At 33.0% G+C, this 21,460-nt stretch overlaps 2 protein-coding genes across 4 annotated transcripts in view; one reads left to right on the plus strand and one right to left on the minus strand.

Annotated features, from left to right (window-relative positions):
• LOC106126840 (estradiol 17-beta-dehydrogenase 11) overlaps positions 1–11,264 on the minus strand; it is a 28,503-nt gene extending 17,239 nt beyond the window's left edge. Inside the window, exon 1 of one of the 2 annotated variants that reach the window (XM_013324720.1) lies at positions 11,158–11,264. The gene's annotated coding sequence lies outside the window, so the exon portion shown is untranslated. Of the gene's footprint in view, positions 1–10,068; positions 10,311–11,157 lie in introns of those variants that run through there. The other variant, XM_013324719.1, reaches the window with a different exon arrangement.
• Positions 11,265–14,788: 3,524 nt separating this feature from the next.
• On the plus strand, positions 14,789–21,328 carry LOC106126893 (epidermal retinol dehydrogenase 2). Of its 2 annotated transcripts, none has more exons than XM_013324800.1 (7): positions 14,789–14,915; positions 18,335–18,611; positions 18,751–18,866; positions 19,572–19,691; positions 19,975–20,136; positions 20,388–20,587; positions 20,926–21,328. In XM_013324800.1, the coding sequence occupies exons 2-7, from the start codon at positions 18,341–18,343 to the stop codon at positions 21,020–21,022; spliced, it is 966 nt and encodes a 321-aa protein (XP_013180254.1). In that variant the 5' UTR covers positions 14,789–14,915; positions 18,335–18,340; the 3' UTR covers positions 21,023–21,328.
• Positions 21,329–21,460: the final 132 nt, after the last annotated feature.

Below are 21,460 nucleotides of genomic sequence, written 5' to 3' on the forward strand. Positions count from 1 at the left end.
TTCTTTTGTCACGGTGTGTATAAAACATATTAAGTCAACATTCAATTGTAACGTTTCGTTATGGGAAAGTTATTGTTTTGATATTTTTTAAAAGGCAAAGAAGTTGCGTTCATTGTTATGCGGCTACTTGCAGAAAAACAAAAACAAATTATATAAACTGTAATCCGTGTTGAATTGTGAATAAAATTGTTATATCAAATATCAGAATGTCAATATTATGGAATCCGTATAAGTTGTCGAAAATAGAATGTTATAAAGTAATAAAATACAAATAAATTGACACAAATAGCTAATAAAATAGTAATAGATTTGTTTATTTCTGTATTTAAAAAGATTGATATACGTTTCTTGTGCGATTCTCCACGAATTTATCATAAATATGTATGAATTAGACAGTGGCGTGGCATAATCTATTGATTCTTCGATGTTCTAAGACAAATGTTAAACATCAAAGAAATCGTTTACAGCAAGGTCACTTGGCACGATTTTAAAAGCATATTAAGTGTTAAAGTAGCCGAATATGGGTTATAAATATGTTAAAACTTATATTATTTAGCTTCTTTGTTCGTATATTATAAGTTTTTTTTCTGAGTGCTGTTTTCTTTATATTCTATTAGGTTTGGGCTACTTATAAGTTATGTGAGAGTTCTCATTCGTATAACCTCTGAAGTTTGGGTGGATTCTAGACTTATTGCCGGTCTCACTTTGTATATTTTTGTATGAGTGTCTAAATCTAAATACTGCAGTGAAAATTTCCGAGAACATTATAATTTATAAACCTTTTATTTATAGTGCGGTTGGCGACAGGCAGGCGGCCAGCGTTAAAAAATTAAGCCAAAACATTTAAGCTTTATATTATAAAACCATTGACGCCAACCCCACGTGTGTGTGATAAGGACAGGGAATTGATAACTTACAAACCAACATAGATACGACATGTCTTTGTTTCATGTAATTTTTTTACTCGGCATATAATGTCTTTATGTTTTGAAATGTACACAAGTAGAGCGTGACAAACACAAATATGATTGGTATCGTCGTCACGATGAAATTAGTTGGTACATCTCTATTGTCTCATAATTTCACTATGTAACTTTTTAACAATTTATTACAAATATGTGCTGTACGATTTCTTTACGAGGTCTCATTATTTCGTTACCTAATAATCAATAGAAAATGGAATATGCTTTTTATTGTATGTAGTACAAAAGCGTGTTGTACTGTGACGTAGCTTATCCCATTCGACTTATTCCTCTGACAGTCCTTACAGTAGTCTCTCGGACTATTTGTAAAATAATTACTAGTTTACCTAAAAAAATATACAGCATGACTCATTAGAGTGGAAGTTCATATGGCTGCTTGATCCAGAGCGATGGCGCGGCGCTCCTTGGTGCGCAGATGTCGCAATGTTATAGCGCCGGTGAACGCAACCGCGTTGCACAAACGCCCCGAGCAGGGCCGCCTGCACCACTAAGCCAAAGAGTACTCTACTACAAAGGTCATATATCACAATTACTAGCAGCTTGTAACGCATTGTAACATTTGATTATGATATTAGATATTTAAACATTTATTTCTTATCTTTAATGTTTTGCAAACCGAGATGAAAAGATAAATCAATCGTTATATTATGCTTCTAAAATCAATTACAGTTTTAATAAAAAACAATGTCAGATTTCTGAAAAATATTACTAAAGTTTTTGTAACTAGGAAATATTTTGTATTCAGGAAGGCGGTAAATTGGCCTGTAAACATAAAATATTGATGTTAATATATGCAATATACTGTAAATTCTCTGACATTCGAGTATAATTAGCACTATACAAATTATGAATGAGTGTGATAAATCACACTCCCAGTAAATGAAGGTCGAACAAAAACATTCATATGTAAATGGCAACCAATAGATTTTAACGTCAACGTATAATAAAATAAATGTAACCGTCGTGAGGAACCTTTTTCAACGATCAGTTAAGGTAACAAATCAATAGATACAGGAGTATTAATTAGTTCACAGGGTGCACTGATGGCCCGAAGAGGTTGGATTCAAATTACTTACTACATTAACGCAGCGACCCAAAATGGGTCTTGGCTTTCGACACAAGAGATCGCCTGGATTCATTTACGAAGTGTATATTAAAAAAAATCCTTAATTATTTGAATAAAAATCACTAATACATTAAATTTTAAACCGATATGTAAAGGAGAATCCAATGACGATAGCACAGTAAAACAAGAGTGTACTCTTATTCATCAAATAGTAGCTCGTATTCCCGTGACTCAGGGTCCACGAGTTACGCAAAGTGAACTTGACCGGTACACGCGTGAGCAGAATACGCAACGTAACGCGATAAGCTATTGCTTTTTTATTGATTATTCAAGGACAACAGCCGGCGAATAGGTTCTTTACAATTGATATGGATGTAAACTTCTTGGATTAAAAAATGATTTAAGGGGACAAAATTTATTATTTAAATACGGATGAATGATAAAAGTTAGATAAAATAATATAATAATACAAAATGTTAGTCTTCTAGTTTTGATTCCAGCTTCGACATTACTTCTTATGATATAATATGTGTCATCCTTAAATCAATTTATATAATATTACCGATGGAAATATACGAAAAGCTCGGAAGTGCAGAAATGCGGACATACCTCTATTAATCAATAATCATGAACAACTAAACACTCTCCATAACCCTAATACAACCAGGCCGTTATTAATTTCATCAATACCATAACAATAGCTATAACGTTGTTTTGTCCCAGTAAAACAACAGAGACATTTCTCACTTGTTAGCAAACGCGATGTATATATCGCAACCGATTAAACATTACACAGAGACTGCGATGATAGGTTATTCGACCTACAGAGTTATGACCTACTAACTAAACATTATAAAATCGATGTCTAAACAATTGAAAATTAATTTTCACACAATCTTACATTATTACAAATGCGAAAGATTGGATGTATGGATGTTGTTATTGTTCGAAGGTATCTCCAGAATGGATGGATGGATGTAGAACATAGCCTGGAAGAACACATAAGGTATATTTATTTTTAATTTCGCGCGACTGACTTTTCCAAATATTGAAACATTCCAGATATATTAAAATACACTAATTAATAATTCAGTCCGAGACGTGAAGCGATAGCGAACCCAGCCCGTTGATAAACTCAGCCGTAATTTTAATTAGTATTTTACAAACAATTTATTTATATAATTGCCTGTATTATGTGTCTCGTTTACTAGGAACTATGTTATTTTCTGTATACAAACACTTCATGACTTCTTTAAAGTGTCGTATCGTTAAAGTTGTAAGCTTTAACAATTTAAAAATGTCCGTTAAATGTTTATAGTTAACCGCAAGTTTACTAAGTCGTAAATATACAGTAGTACGTGATTGTTTAAAGGTAGAAAAAAAAACTTTACGACGACCGATCTTCCGTCTTATTTCTAGCTTTGTTATAATATCAATGTAAAAAAAAAAACAAAAGTGTGCTATTTATCCTGGTACTGATTTATTTCTACAGGCATACGAAATTTCTATCATTTTCGGGACATAACGGCCAGACTCAGATTTATTAAATAAAAATTAAGGGATCTCCTAGTGTAAACTTAATATGGGAATATAAACTAAGCGGCTATTTAAGTAGGTAACCATTACTCTGAGTGCTGCAGTAGAGAAGAACAAAGAAAAGATAATCAAAAGTCACAAAGGTAAGCGTACCTCGAAGAGCACCCGTAATATTACAAATACATTTTTGGCTCGACCTTGGCACCCTTTTATTGCTTCTTTTATAATATATCTAAACGTTCACGCTCGTCGGACGACATCAGATTTGTGAAAGGTCGAATAATAAGAAATATATACATATTTCAACGGCTGACGCTGTTTTTTATTGTCTACTGGCTGTCGCCTATGTCGTGCGGATTTAAAGAAAAACTCATTGAGTAGCCTTTGTGTTCTTCCAGGCTATATTATACATTAGTGCCAAATCTCATCAAGATGCGTTAAGGCGTTTCGGAGATACCATCAAACAAACATCCATCCGTCTAAACATTCGCATTCATATAAGTATGAAAGTATGAATACTATGCTATTATGAATATGAAAGTATTATATATTTGTTTTGGAAAGTTTCAGTGTTTAAATTAATGATAAAATCATGTATATTTTTAATAAGACTGTGCCTAAAGCTTTATGAAGGTAGTATTGTATGTATAGGTAAGTTATAATATTTAATATTCATTGAATTCTCCTGTAGGTGGATAGCGCTCGATAAATTTTATTAAAGCATATTTTATTACTTGTGTTATTATGATTCAAATCAACTCAATTAACTTATCATTTAAATTATAATCTTGAACGATATATATATATTTTTTTTGATTGGCAACGAGAAATATTTTTGATTGGCAATCATAATAAGGTGAATAAATTTCCGTTTTATTTATACCGACCCGAAACGTCTGGTTGCTTCTATACCGTTTGACTCATTTATATTTGCCAATACGTTTCCACACCACAGAGCATGGCGGGGATTGGTAGTTTGTGGAATACCGAATCATTAAAAAGGTGATATATTTAGCTTAATATCAACATAATTTTTTTAAACCGTTTATTTTTAATTGCATCCCCTTTGGCCTACTATTCTGACGTTTTATTTCTACCAGAACTGATAGGGTCTAAATTCGATTGACCAATAATATAGAGACAGTGGCAGAGAAAAACTGTAATAATTTATTATTTCTACAGTAAGACATTCAAATGGAAATTAAATTTCTTGCATTAAGCCCTTTCTTTTCTTCTCTCCGCTTTCTAAGAAACATCTTTTTGTGAATTACAATGTAGACGGGACAATAGATGCAAAGCAACGTAACACAATCATCGAAACTTGATTGGTAGTAATAGTAATAACTATTAAATAAATAATTCTTTGTCAGATTCGACTGTGCGCAACTAAGCGAAACTAATGTCAGGGCCTTTATAATCTACGTTTCCATTCATTGACGCAACGCATTATTACCATTAAAAAATTGGTTATGATATACATATATTTTAAAAAATTAAATTTGAAAAACCGGTCTGCAATTTATTTTAATCTGTATAACACAGCTAACCTTCAAATCTATTTTTGAAAATATAATTGGTTAATAATTTAACCAGCATAAATGTCAAAAAACTTAGTTGGTATTTGCATCCGGCCGTCTAGACAGTACTTTGTTTCTTTAAAAAGAACATTCGTATAATACCATCCCAGGAAAAAAAATTAAACCTTATCTCCCATTTTAAAAGCCAAGCTGTTTAGATTGACGTTGGTTTAAACATATGAACCGACATTTTTTTTTATATCATAAGGTGACAAACGAGCGAGCGGCCACCTGAAATCGCTGATATAGCGAAGTGACCGTTGCCCATAGGCATACGCAATTGCATATGCGTTGCCTACCTTTAACCGAGAAGAGAATGCACAGAAAGAAAATATATTCCCTTTCCATGCATCCTCTCATCCGGAAATACAATACATCAACTCGAAAACCATTACACTCCAACAGGATTGACAGTCGTGCAAAAATACAACTCACCAGGAGACATATTGAGATATATTAGATTATAAATAGACACTATCTAATAGTTAAACCACGTGCATAAAAAAAGAACATTTTAGAAACGTGCTCATAAGTAAAGAAACCCGTGGAGCGTACTCTTGCGGAACACTGCAAGCACTTTACATTCTATAATATTGTAAATCATACTGGAAACCGATAGAATATTATGTTATATAGAGGCAGAATATCATATTTAATAAAATCTAGTATAACGCCTTAAACCAAAAATCACACAAGATTACACACGGACACTCTTGTTTTAATATAAATAAAAAGTAGCCTATATGTTCCTCTAGACTATGTTCTACATCTATGCTAAATTTCAGCGATATCCATGTAGCCATAAAATTTCGGCAATCGAATATGGGAAAGATGACGCCAATTATTTTTACATACTAAAATAAGTAACTATTACAGAATCTTAAAGACCTATTATTAACAGCTCAGTGACACAGAAAGAGACATATAAAACAGATATAAAAAATAGTGAAATCCATTTTATGAGTAGCTTGCTAGTTATCAAGTAATTCTTAATGTAGGTTAAGGTTATAAATTCTATGTGAATAACTGTCTTGGTATACTTAATCACACGTGTACAAGACTGGACTCGTAAAAATAGAAAAGTCCAGTCCAATCATCATCAAGTCTCAAAGTAATATCGTTAATGACCGCTCTCGACGGCATAACAACCAAAACTTCATCGAACGCGGAGAAAGCACGGGAGAAAGTATACGCAAAAAAAGGACAGTAGATGTTTCGAAACACAAATTATAGACATGGAAATAAGACATATAATGCACTGAGAAATAACATTTATATTAAAATGTAATAATAATATATATTTCATATTATCACGTTTAAATTTGAAGTTGCGCTTAAGTTCAATTAGATCATTATAAACTAACAATGTGCCGGAATACATATTAAAATATGAGTTCAGTGTGTGTATATCTGTCCTCATAAATCGGAATGTTTAGATGGATAGATGTTTTTTAGAATGTGTATCAAAAACGGCTCAACATATCTAAATTAAATTTGGCATAGATGTAATGCAAATATTCAAATCGTATTTTGTTATTTTCCTACTAAATAAATATACATACCGTAAATTACCCACTGGACATATATTAACAAAACTTTATTTTCCTTTTTCCTTCATATGTTTATCTGAATTTACAAAATTTTCAATCCACATAATAGTATATTAATTTGTTGATTCTTTACTATATGAGTTCATATTATTCTGGTCAGGAAACTTGTGTTTTCTTTTAAAATATGGAAAAAATCTTACTCATATTACAGTTTTGAGTTCCGCAAAGATGTACATATTACATCTTAACGAAGATCTTTTATGCATTCATATTGTGATTGTCGACTTAAACTAACTTGCACAACTTTCAATAACATTGAAACCGTTACGAAATTGTACTACAACGACGTGTCAAATTGATTGTTGAAACATATTTAAGCTCGAAAAATAACTGAAAAACAAAGATTTCAACAAACTAACCGAGTTAAGTCAACGGAGGTCGTATTTCGAAAGCGATGCTTGAAATAACAATCTCTTAAATGTTCAATTTGACATTATTTATATTAATTAATTACTATTTATTTTAACAATATTTAATATTTCCAATTTATTTTTTCGTCGGTGATATCTCAAAATCGTGGCTACTAGAAAAAAAATGCAGAGATGTATTTTATAGGAATATTTCTAATTAAATTTTTCTATGAGGCAATTTTTTGCTAATAATACACTTACTATTTGTTCTGAAAAACATTAAAAAACCTTTGACCCTGAATAATTATTTTTTATTATAATTACAAAGGGAACACAAGGCATCTATACATAAAAGATTTCTGACCTTTACTACCAATTTTTGACTCTATGCGATTTTAGTAGCTTCACCAGGATTATTTAATATGACCGGAGTTTAAATGACGACTAAAAAATAATAAATTATACATTATAAGCGAGTTTGTAAACTAAGAAATTCAAACTATTGAGCTAGATTAAATCTACGGTGATCAGTCTCATTTTGAATACGTCAATATGTAGTAAGTAAAATAAATTTTATTCAAAACAGCATCTGATATGAACATAAATAACTTTAAACCGATTTAAATATCGTGGTATTTTAATCTGACAATTTATTTAATTAACCTTTGGTCAAAGTTATAAAAATAAAATTTTATTTTGTATATTTCCTTGATGAGCTTAAAAAATTAGCTACTGCTTTATTCATATTTTTTAACGCATGTTAACTGGGTAATCTTGACCAAGTACATTCGAGTTCACCTTCAACTTTGATTACATAATATTTTTTAATAAAATACCCCAACTTTTATACAACATTGTTATGAAGTACATTATGATTAACTAAAAAAAAATTCTGTTGCAGAGACCACGAGTATCATTATATCTGGCTTTTGTTCGAAGGTTGAATGTTTCAGTGAATTTTCTCGTCATTTTTTACTATTTTTTCAAGTAACTAGTGTTATATAATCTCAATATGTTTATCCTTAAGTAAGAATTAAATGAAATAGGAACGCAACGATGTCGATATGCCCGTCGACGTAGACCGGACGGCCTTCTGTGTTTCGTTTCCCAACCGCGCACGCTACGCCTTGCCTACTCGGCATGAACGGAACCAACTGACGATTTATCAACATCGTATCACAGGCTAAAATACTCTCAAGTCATTATATATAATAACTAGCTGTCGCCCGCGACTCCGTCCACGTGGTAATAAAGAAACATAATAAGTAGCATCTGTTCTTTTAGACTATGTTCTACATGTGGGTATAAATCTATTTTAAAGAAATTTGACCCACACTACTACTACTTTCGCATTTATAATATTAGTAAGATTAATAAGAAGTAAGATGCACATTTTTTTTCTGATGACTTACTATATAATTACCAACTTACACAAAAAACATTCCCGCGGAATACATTTCCTCTCCATTCAATTGGGTTCATTGCTTATTTTCACAATCTCAATCGATTTTATGTTTCCGACAACCATTTCAGTTTATAGCCGTTTATTGTGAGCCAAGTCTGCATTCAGTGCATCATGACGATTACTCTTTGTATCTTGCTTTAAATAAATTTTAACGTTTAAACTCCTAGGTTAAATAGGTTAATAAATTTAAAGGGTAATAGGAATAGCAAAAATTTGCAATCAGTCTTACTATGTGTAAAAGATAAATGATATAATGTAATTCTGTTATTTTTTAAAAGAAAAGATAATCTCTATTAAGACTTGATATGAAGATTGATGTAATTTCACGTAAGAATTAGGTGTAACCTATTTTAATGATAGTGTACTTATCCGATCTACGTCAAGAATTTGATTAGCAAGTAGCTGAAACAATATTAATGAATTTCATCACTCATTACAGATATACCTCTAATCTTACTTTTTACTCTTACTGTAATATTATAATTGAGAATGTTTGGATGGATAGATGGATGTTTCTTTGAAGATATCTCTAGAACGGCTGCATGAGTCTCGCTAAAATTTGGCATAGATATAGAGCATAGTCTGAAAATAGACATAGGCTACTAATTACGTTTTTTTAAAGTCGCGCGGACGGAGTCGCGGGCGACAAGTAGTTATAAATATATAAAATAACTTAAATTCTAATCCATAAGAAAAATTCTTTGCATAGTATTTTTAACCTGCATAATATTAATCGTTCGTTGTTTTCAAGCAGTTATAAATATCAATGACAAAAGAGAAATCAATTACTGCTGGTCGAGAGTATTATATTTTTATTGGCATTTTCTTAGCCGTAAGATTGACCTAAATGCAACGAATGCAATCATGGAAAAACTCGAACTGTCAAATGAAATCATAACTGGTCTTCAGCAAGACATTAATTTTTAATTCATTGCAAAATTATGCTTATATACATTTTGATTTTTTTATTTCGTTCTTGAATTCAAAATTATTGTACACTTTAGGCTGCGCGGAGTGTCATTAAATTTCACGACATTCACCTTGACATCATAATTTACCTCAAGTTTACGCACGCATATTCAAAATTGCACCTTCTCGATATAAAATAATATGTTAAGTAGAGTTTACGACTTATCGTCTTTACCTCAAAGTGAAGTTATTAAACTTAATTGGTTAAGATTATGTGTTGTACTGACTTTCAAGCTAATTAAGAAACTTTTTGTAGTCTTTTAATATTACAACATTGATCCAATGTAAAATAAATAATAATCTACTCGACATTAATATTTGCTTAATAATCTTTGGAAAATTAAAATCATATACGTCGGATCGATTAAAATCTAATTCAAAGTCATGAGGCGAGAAGCATGATCGCCTTGAAATACTTTCGAAAATCTTATACTTATGTCTACTACTACGAAAGCGTTTGCTTAACTTATATCAACATTACATTATTAGCCCTATTGGATATTGCAACTTACCAAAATTGTTAATTATTAACACTTCAAATTATTCGGTGGTTGTTTTCAGTTGTTTCACAAGCACAACACTAGATCGTATTCGTTATCTTCTTGAAATATTTGGCTTCAAAATGAACGAACGTGTTGACAGATTTTGTAATGTTTATTTTTTAATCGCGCGCCGGCAAAGGCGTCAAGCGTGCAGCCAGCGGACGCACTCGGCGCTGCGAATCGACTGAGCGGAGCGGTGGCGGCTAGCGGGTCGTGCGCAGTGCGCGCGCAATACGCTCGACCCTACACCCTCTGTGAGTCTGTGACCTTGAGGCAATTTTTTCGTATGCATTATATAGCTTATAGCCTCTGCGCATGGGCTCAAAATCAATTAACTTTGCAAACTTCCAAATTTGATGCTACCAAAACATAATCTTGGAACTGAATAAACCGAATCTACATTTGCAGTTCGTAATTATATTATAAAAATGCCGCAGAGTTTGTTTTAGCGCTTTTATTTCAAGAACCAACAATCGGATTGCAGAAATTCGAATTCGCGTTCCAGCCCAAATTTATAAGGTCAAAAGGTGTACTGTGAAGAGGTAAATAGTAATGAGACATCGCGGAAACACTGCAGACATAGTTCGTCAGCACAAATTTTTACAAAGAATTTAATGATTTTGTATACACACCAATCTCAAGATCAAGTTGTAAATTTTATAATTTATCAAAATGTTTTATTTATTACCAACATATTTTGTAATTAATTGCTTAAGTGTTAAACATATTTGCATGTGCAAAATATCATAAATCATCATCGAAGCAATAATGTACAAAAAGTAAGATGTATTATTATTCACTTTGGAGTAGGTAGGTAGGTATTTTATGACGTAATACCGAATTTATCAGTGTTAATTATCGAGTAATAGTAATGAGATTGAATGAAAAAAGGTATGGAATGGCTGTGTGAAAGAGGATATGCGTAGGATGGGGGTAAATTCAGATATGATGGCTGATAGAGATGTATGGAGGAGTAGTACATACTGTGCCGACCTTGAATAGGGATAAGGGTAGGTTGATGATGAATTATCGAGTAATAGTTATTTAGTAGAAGCTTACCTTTCTTTAGTTTCTGAAATAGCCTGACGGTTGACTTGGAGGTGTGAACTGCGCTGTGCCTTCCCCCACATGCTATACACCACGCTACGAAGTTCCGAACCGCCGAGATATAACGACACGGAGAACGGGCATGGATTATACTAAACTAAAAGCGCCGACGCATTGTTGTGCTAGCAAATTATAACGAAGTTTCCAATGCTATTATAATTTTTACAGGCGCTTTCGATAAAGTAAGACGCACTTTAGAATTAGTATCAAATAATTAAATAGCGTTTATTAACATCAAGTGGACCAACAAAGATGACATCTAATGATATAAGGTAATTAATTATAAAGTTAAATACTGTGGCCAGTTTTAAAAAGGGAACGCTTGCAATATAAGCCCCGGACAGAGCAGGTTTTCCATCTTAAATTACATTAAAATAAAAAAGTTTGATGCGCTTGAAACTTTTTGCTCTATTATTTTTTAAGTGGCTACTTTAAAAGCTATTTATGTCTTGTTTTTGTTTTAAGATTATATTGAAAATTATTTATTAGGTATCATGGACTAGAAAATTAAGAGTCAATGAGAAAAGAGACCGACAAATCTTATATATAAAATTCTCGTGTCACAATTTTCGTTCCCGTACTCCTGCGAAACGGCTTGACCGATTCCCATGAAATTTTGTGAGCATAATGAGTAGGTATCAGAATCGGCCAACATCTATTTTCATCCCCCTAAATGTTAAGGGTAGTCCACCCCAACATTTTTATTTTTTAGACAAACACGCGGACGGCGTCGCGGGCGACAGCTAGTATAACATATAAAGGCATATTTCATCATTCGTACAACATAGCTATAGATATATAGTAACTTAATCAGGACCACAAAAGTGAGACGCCAGGCCTTCTTTGTGGTGGCCGCGGACGAGAGCGATAGTGTGCCCGTGGTCCCGTCCCGATGCGTTGGAGGAACAGAGGGGTTTAGTGGGTATGCCTCCGCTATGGAGGAGAATCCCACATAACTACCGCGTCCCCCCGGGGCGCGGAGTATGCATAAAGCATTCCCCTCTGAAAAAAAAGGCCTTCTTTGTGGTAATATTCCAAAGTGTTGTCATTTACCTTTACCTTTACCATACCATTGTTATAAGGAAAATTGTATTTAACCTTTTTCCTTTTGTGTAATTTTTATTACGATGTTTTTTTTATAAAGTTTAACACATTTTATAATTCTTGACAAAAACTTAAAATATTTTTAAAACGCAAATTAACAATTTAATAACAAAAACCAACCACAATATTTTTATACTATACGGTGGCAAATCCGTAATCGCAGATGCATTGCCTACCTTTAATGGACAGTGGACGCCTAGAAACAGGAAAGTTTAATCAATAGTATAACGAGCAATACACATCTGCTGTACGCATTAGCCGGCTCACCGGTGATACCAATACCACGACCACACAGAAGACAGCCTCCGCAACGCACACGGCTTCCACTTCACGCCTGTCTTTTGTTTGGACTAATTAAACTATTTATATATATATATTCATGGACACATTTTGAAAAACAATCATTTTTAATATCATCTTTTCAATATCAGTAAGTATGTCAACGTTACAACTAAATAACTATCATAGAATTTTGTGTCACGTTCAACACTTTGACGGTACAAACAAAGCCATGACTATGGACTATTACGGCCGACCTCAACTAATGACAAATTTACGTTGACTGCATACAAAACGAGACGAGAATGGCATGTGCCAGTCGGGACACAAATACCCATATGACTATTAGCATTTACGTTGCACAAATATGATAATATCGTAAGTTTAAACTGCATATTTTAAAATTTGTTTACTTACCGATGGTTTCTAAGACCAAAACGGGATTTCTATCTTAGAAACCCACGGTAAGGGACCGATTTTATATTTAACAAGTCAAGATTCGTTTAAGCAAGCGCGACAGTGACAAGTAATGTGGATTTGACAGCGTAGAGGACAGAAATATACTGTTTCTGTGCGTCCTCCGTCAAAAAATTGTCATAAAAGACTGTGACTAGCCCAAATACAGATGTTTAATTCGTCGTGAAAAGTCATCGAAAACTTCCTTGGCATACTGGGTTGAAGGCTGATGAAGACTGAGGCCGGAGGTCCAAGGAAACTTAATACAATGACCAAACAAAGCTCTACATACCTACTGTGAAGATATAATCGTTGGTCTGACGAGCAATCCGTAGATCACAAAGAATTCTATGTCCTCCTTTATTCCATTCAAGTTCAATACTAAATTACTTCCTCTGGTATCAATCATGTATCTTGTCTCTGCATATTTTGATATAATCAAAACTCCTCACGTTTGTTTTACGCGATATGAGATGAATACAAGATTTAGACGTCGCATTACTCCGTATCGATGATTCTTAGTACTTGGCTTAAAGAAAAAAAAAGTAAATAAGCTGTTTATTTCATGGTCATAATCTAATTTGCCTTACTGCGACTCTGCTAATTTTCTTTACATAATTTTTGGTATATATATTATATATTACTGTAAAATTTCACTGACTGTTTGAAGCTGTTTAAAAATTCTAACATTTACCCAGCCAAGCCTTCACATTTATAATATGAGAAAGATTGTTTTTTCAAAGAGAACTTGTGGACAATGAAAGCCGACTCCTATCGCTCAACACATCGAAACCCATTTGTATAATTATTGAATTAAACATTCTAAATGACCAGACTAATGATGTTCTTGTGCCATTAAGTTAAAAATGATGTTGCACACATGTTCTGTCTATCGCGGTAATATCATCACCCTCTCACTTTATGTGACGTCACAATTGTTACTTTAATGTTAACACTTATGTCTTGAAAAAGTACTTGATTTGACCATTAATATCCCATTACAATATTGCATTATAATTATGTTAAATGTTTTTGTAACAAGCAAATAGGTTATTCTAACACTTGTCGAGAAATTCCAATACTATAATACTATCAAAATTCTCATTTAAAAAAAAATATGTACAAATGTATCAGAAAAGTAAGCTCTCGGTAAAATTAAAAAAATCGGAATTGCAGCCATCCTTTTATATTACAATCTCTTTCCTCGTTCTGAAGTGGAAATTTCCTTAGCTTTCACGTCAGTCAGAGACCTTGATTTGCTTTATTTTTGTTAAGGACATAACTTGAGAACGAAAGGAATATAATTACGTACACTGAAAGTTATACATAACAAAAACAACAGACAACATAATTAATTTAAAGAAAATGTATTATTTTTTTACTTTAAAATCCAGTACTGCTATGTTCACTGCAGTATAATATCAAATGTTAGTTTTTTATTCAGTTATTACCTCTCTTAAATTTAAGACATGACCTCGTGAGAACGGACGGAAGTTACTGCATGTGGTGAGCAAGACCGCATTAAGGAATGCTTTGAAGACTGGAGACTACCTATGTTTGACTATATCCTATGTGGACTGGTATAAGTTAATGATAAAAGGTAGATATTTTAGGACGGAAACTGTATATTATTGACAAGTTAAACACAACAAGTTTGAGGTTATACTTGTTCTTTAATTATTATGTTTACTGTGAGAGGAACGCGCGCGAAAAGCAGTAGATACCGTTAGCAGAGAAAGCGCAGAGTAGAGCAGCGTACTCGCAGTAAGTGACCGACCGCCGCAAACAACGTTCCATTCGCGCGGGAAATACGACTTTTTAAAAGTCCGCGCGTAAAATATCTAACCCACTTTCGCGGTATTCAAACATTTGTAAGTATACAGTTTGAAATTATTATTATGTATAGTTTACGTCATTCTATTGAATTTCAAAGTTAAACACACATATTTTTAATATTTACTTTGCTTTAATTGCAGAATGACAAATTGACCAATTTATGTTAGCATCTTATATTCAAAACTGCAATTAAGTTTATAAAAAATTACAATTATGAAAAATAGCTCTTATTGTATTAAATTACCGCCAATACACACTTGATAGCTAACGGTTTTTTGACTGTAAAAAAAATTGCCAATGTATGTAGAAGCCAAAACACAGTTCGCAAATGGGTTTTAAATCGCGTTATACTATTGTGTATACAATTGTTTTCTCAATAACTTATACATGAACAAGGTTTATCTTGTTGGTAATTAAAAACAAGGCGAAGAATCATTTTTGAAAGTAAGTCATTTGCATGTAGCATTGACTAACAAAATAAATTCTAGGATACCAAACTCTTGAAGCTCAGACTATAAAAGTATTATCATTTCTGTTTGTCATTTTTAATTGACTTTTTAATTAATGTTTCAATTTGGTAGGATATTTCATTTTTATTACACCTACATAGTAGTCCCTGCTAACGAGTGTAATATAAAAGTGGTCCCTTACTATGAAAATCTTGGAAAATGTTTCTGTAATGAAACGGCTATTGAAGATGAGATGAATGAAGCCTTTATTCCTAAATTTTTGACGGGCTTGCTACTCTACCTAAGATGTTAATCTTACTAATATAAATGCCAAAGTTTACATGGATAGATGTTTGTTAGATCTTAACGGATCTAGATGATATTTGGCATAGATGTCGAATATAACCTGGAGGAACACATAGGCTTATTGTGTTTGTTTTTTAATACCACGCAGGCGAAGTCGCGGTCTACAGCCAGTCCAATATAAATGACTTTCATAATTTGTCAATAATCATAATGTTACAAACAATTTATTCAATTATGATGAATGTTACAATTAACACTAACCAGACCTTGACTCGTTGTTTAATTTGTTTTGATCGACAAAAACATTTATGCTTACATGACTTTTTTTACAAAATAACCTAAAGAATAAATATTATGTTGAATAGGTAAACATTTATAAATTCAATTGAAACTGATTCATTATAGTTCTTATGGATGGATGTCTATACTAATATTGACAAACAGAAAAGCTTTAATTTTTCCTTTTCTGTTTATTTGCATTGAATAGGCTACGAAACTGTTGAACTAAACTGAAAAATTATTTTACTGATGGGAAGTAACACTATCCCCGGTTCACAAATTGTATGTTATGTATGAAGAATGTCTGTCTTAAAAAATGTAACGGATAACGCGAGAATCAAAATATTTCCCAAGTTCGACCTACTGAAGATCGGGGAATCACTTTCTACACAACTTTCTAATGTAGATAGTGAACAAGAGTTAAACGTACGACAAATAACTTAAACGTATAGCTTCATATCGCACGTCGTTGAAGCGAAACATTACAGTATGTATAAGTACTTATAGTTACTACTTTATGATGAATAACGGTATTATTGAAGACATTATTTTGATCAGTAAAAGAAAATATTTCTGTACAAATAATAATAGATTATAACAAAAAGTAGACGGCAAGATGTTGATAAATTGACGTGCAATAAGATCGCGTGCTTAAACAAGATGTTTTGTATTTGAGCGGCAATATTGTACAGTAAGCCTACATAAATATGTATATATTTACAAAGCTTCAGAAACTTGTATACGCCGACGGTTTCAAAAATATGTATTCGCGTATCCTTACTTATACTTCCAACCATGAATACTTGCCATTAGCGAAGACATGTGTACTTACTTTTGGAACCGAAGACGCATACAAGTTTTTGAAGTTTTGTTGTTCACATATTTATGCAGCTGACTGTACATCTAAATCTGTATAAATTACCATAAGTTGACTTCTTAGACCACTACAAAACCTATAAAATGTGTTAAAAACATTTGTTAGTATTGCCATCTAAAAATCAATAAGTCCATTTTGATGTTTTACTGTAAAACGAAAACATTTCAATTTTTTGTGAAAGGATTCACCCTTAAATACATTTTACCTATGCTGTCCTATTAGTTTTCAGCTGTGTTTAAACTGAGAAATTATGATTAATTAAGTATTAATGTTATGTAGCAAAAAAGTCAAGTTTTGTCAAAGTCCAGTCGAGCCTTTTCGAGTCTCAAAAACCAATTACAATATTGCACAAGATTTGGCGGAGTTTGCACAAAAAATATCCAGCATTTAGATGCACGGCATGTTTTTGGTTTGCTAATACTTGGCATTGGCACGATACTTTTAGCAAGATACAATATAAAACAGGACGGTAATATCTTAGCAGGTACCTGACCTCTGCGTTATACCGATTTTGATAAATAATAAGATTTATATGATGTCTTCGGAATTTCATGGGGTCAGCCCAGACTTCCTGAGCGCAGAAAGAAAAAACCTATACTATGCCTGCGTGCTTCAGCTTTCTTCCCACAAAGTCCCGTTAAAATCAGTCCAGCTGTTCCAAAGATTACCCGGATCATTCGCAGATATTCCAAACAGACGTAGACTAAATTAAAAATTGGTTTTTCGTTACGAGCTAGGCAAATACATCCTTACTTTGTATTTAATTGCGTTGTCTTGGGAAATGCAATATTTACCAATATTAGCTCGTACACAAGTAAAATATCAAATATTATAATTAGGATTCAATAGACTTCAAGTAATCTAATGTTTTTAGACTAGAGTGTCTTAAGTAAGACTGTGTTACAAATCAATGGAATAATTTTGTTACCTGACCAAACGAGAAACTGGACGACCTTAGCTTTCTAACAGGACTTACTATTTATAATTCCAATAAAGAGTAGCGATACAGAAATGAGAATGAACTTCTCATTCTTTTACATGATATGTAAATAAATATACATAACAACAATATTATGTACATGTGTACAATGTCCAGGGTTGTACAATTTTTTATCGATTCCATTGAGGTAGTTGCAAGGAAACAAAAGTAAACATGAGAAATGATTTCCTTCGTTATTCTTATCTTTTTTTGGAGGTATAATATGACCTCTAATAAATTAATGAAACTCGTAATTCCTGCTTTATTTTTTAAGACTGCGATTAAAGATGACGTCAATCGTATTTTGATTGCACCGAAGGAAAAAAAATACTTTGCGAAACTACGTGTCTTTTATTTTTTGTTTTTTATTAAAATTTAATATGCATTATTCAAAAATATTGTAGCGGTTTTTATAGTACGAATACATACTTTATTATGCTGCAAGGAAACGAAAAAAGTGTTATAGTCGTTTTTTTAGTTTTGGAACACTCGAATTATACGTCCTCTTCATTTCGTGGCAATATTTCATAAAAATAAATATTAAAAGCTATTTTTTAATTTCAGGCAATCATGTTAGAATCCACAAAGATACATACACCTTCACAAATGTCGAGAGTATTCGATATTGCGAAGGATACGGTACTATTCCTGTTGCTATCCTGTTACTATATCCTGGAATCACTCTTCTGGACCTTGATGCCAAATGCAATAAGGCCTATGAAGAACCTAAAGGGGGATGTGGTCGTGGTAACGGGCGCGGGCGGTGGGGTTGGCCGACATCTGTCTATCAAACTAGCGCGTCTTGGAGCTAAAGTTGTAGCATGGGATATCAACAAAGAGGGTATGTTAACTAATGACATCTGTATAATTTCATTAACGCTAACTTTGGGCTTTAGGTACGTTGCATATTCCGTGACTTATGTTATTATGACGTTTAATTTTATGAGCTAAGTTAAAAGTCATTAACAAAATTGCTGCAGCTCTAAAGGAGACTTGCTCCGCACTTACCGATGAGGGGTATGAAGTAGCAAGTTACATCGTGGACCTCGCAGACCGGAATTCAGTTTATAGCACCGCTGAAAAAGTCAAAAAAGAGGTAAGTAATCCTCTATTCTTTAACATACGGAACTAAATTGATGTTACTTTTTGTTTACACTTATTACAATTGGCGTTTACAATAATCCCATTTCTTCTAGTAACGCTTACAAACTTGCAAGTAGACTTTTATGAAATACGTTATATGTAAACGTGATCTTGTTAAAGTGAACGAAATGGCGTAAAAATTGTAAGATTTTCATAAAATAATATAGTTACCGTCTAGTAGTTGTTTGCTTTGTCGCAGCTTTAACGGAAGGATTTAAAACATTGTTTTTTCCTTTTATTCTGAAATATTTGATCCGGACATACGTAGATGTAAATGTTATCAAAAGTTCACTCGTAACCTTGTATCGAAGAAAATTAATGTTCTTTTTTTAAAGCGGAAAAATACATTTGTTACTTCCTTTGCCTCGAATTATACAAAATATTTGGGCGTTAACCTTACTTTATAAAAAGTGTTGGCGAAGGTAATCTGAAAACGTAAAAACTCACGCTCACTCCGACACGAAAGTTTCGTATTTTTTATAGCAAAATCTATTACTTTTTCGCACAAGGAGCTAGTTAGTATAAGTCATCTATATACAGGAGAAAAAATACTATTATTATGGACTTTGGTGATAGAAAGAAGTAGGGCGCCATCTATCCAAACTGACGGACAATGTTGAAACCGATCCGGACCGATCAATAAGTTTCTTTTTTTAAGGTGGGAAAAGTCGACATGCTTATTAACAATGCTGGTACTGTGTTCGGCGAGACCCTACTGGAACTCTGCGATGCTGCTATAGAGACTACATACAAAGTCAACATACTCTCCCATTATTGGGTAAGTTCCCATAAGTTCCCTTGTTATGTTTAACGTGTAGGTTTTATTCGTTTAGTGGAATTTCCGTTTTTTGTGATAACGATCACTTAATTGCGCGCTCTTGACTCGTGTGTGTGCGTTTATATTTAGATGAAGTGCATTTTTAACTGCGTTTCTCTACATGCGAATATATTATATTTTATATCACACTAATTTTAACCAAGGGTTACATTCCAATGGATTTTCAGATATACATACGTAGCCAGTCTTTCTACTAATTACTGTGCTGTTTTCTTGATTTCAGACCGTAAAAGCCTTCTTGCCCGAAATGATAAAGACAGGCAAAGGGCATATAGTGACAGTAGGCTCGGTGGCGGGTCTGCTCGGCACCTACCGCTGCACTGACTACAGCGCCACTAAGTTTGCAACAGTCGGCTTCCACGAGAGTTTATTTACAGAGCTAAGGGTGAGTTACTGATCCTATCACAACCTATAACATTAAAAGACTTGCCGTGGGTTTCCGAGACCATAATCCCCGTTTCAAACTCTGTTTTCTCAAAGATAATGACATGGATGTCGATATGTTTTATTTATATTTTATTTTCAAAAACCAACGGTAGGTTCGCTAGTTATAGTCTCCACACGCCAAGACTTTCCAGCGATGCTAAAATTATGTTAGTCAGTGTGTTTTAAAGTCATAATAATGTACATTTTCAGGCTCACGGCCACAACACGATCTATGCTACGCTAGTATGTCCTTACTATATCAACACGGGTATGTTTGACGGAGTAACGCCACGCCTCATGCCAATGCTTGAACCAGACTACGTGGCCGAGACTATGATTGACTCAATCAGGAAGAACGAGGTCAACTGCGTGATGCCCGGCTCCGTTAGATACCTCCTACCGCTTAAGTGGTAAATATTACAAATCTTGTTTAGACCGAGCCGCTTTTGTCTTGTCAAGTGTCGCATAAAATGGCGTTAGTATTGCGTTTAAATACCTCAAGTGTATTCCTTGGTTCAACCAAAACCTGAATATAGAATAGGCACTAGATAGGCAACACTTTTCACACGAAAACTTAAATTCCAAAATGTTTTTGGTCAAACAAACATATACTTCAACATAATTAATCCATATTACTCACATCATTTTTACACAATTTCCACGAATTAACAGTACGTTCAATTAAAATATATAGCATTATAACCGCTTTGGTGAATTTCAAGAATGTCATGTTCTTTTCCTTTACCAGTTTGCTGCCAGCTAAAATGTGCTGGGACCTGATGCATCGCGTCATGAAAGGACCTCAGTCTATGATGGATTTAAAGAAGAAACAAAACGTAGCTTAAAATTAAGCCACATAAGACCACAGACTATATATACAAAGTTTAAATACAAGTTTATAATAACATTGGAACAAAGACATTGTTATCTTTTGACATTGCTATTTAAAAAAAAATTAAAAAGATAACGTGTTTAGAATCGATGTACAGCGGAAATTTACGGTTATGTAGTCTGGGTAATTTTATATGTATATATTTTGTTGACATATCTTAATATCATAATTGTAAGTTTTTGCGTGGTTGAATAAATTTTAAAGACTGAATCAATGTTTGTTATATATATTTGAATGAAGAATAAATGATAGACACTTATTGAGATTTCTATTCTATTCTTCAGTATAATGCATTTTATAAATAAGATACATCGTTTTTAAATCTGAAGGTGAAAAAATATTGAAGGTGCAAAATACTTATATTAACACATTCAATGTCAGGTATTTATCA

Source organism: Papilio xuthus, unplaced genomic scaffold, assembly GCF_000836235.2.
Source record: "Papilio xuthus unplaced genomic scaffold, Pxut_1.1 DF824992.1, whole genome shotgun sequence".
Lineage (NCBI taxonomy): Eukaryota > Metazoa > Arthropoda > Insecta > Lepidoptera > Papilionidae > Papilio > Papilio xuthus.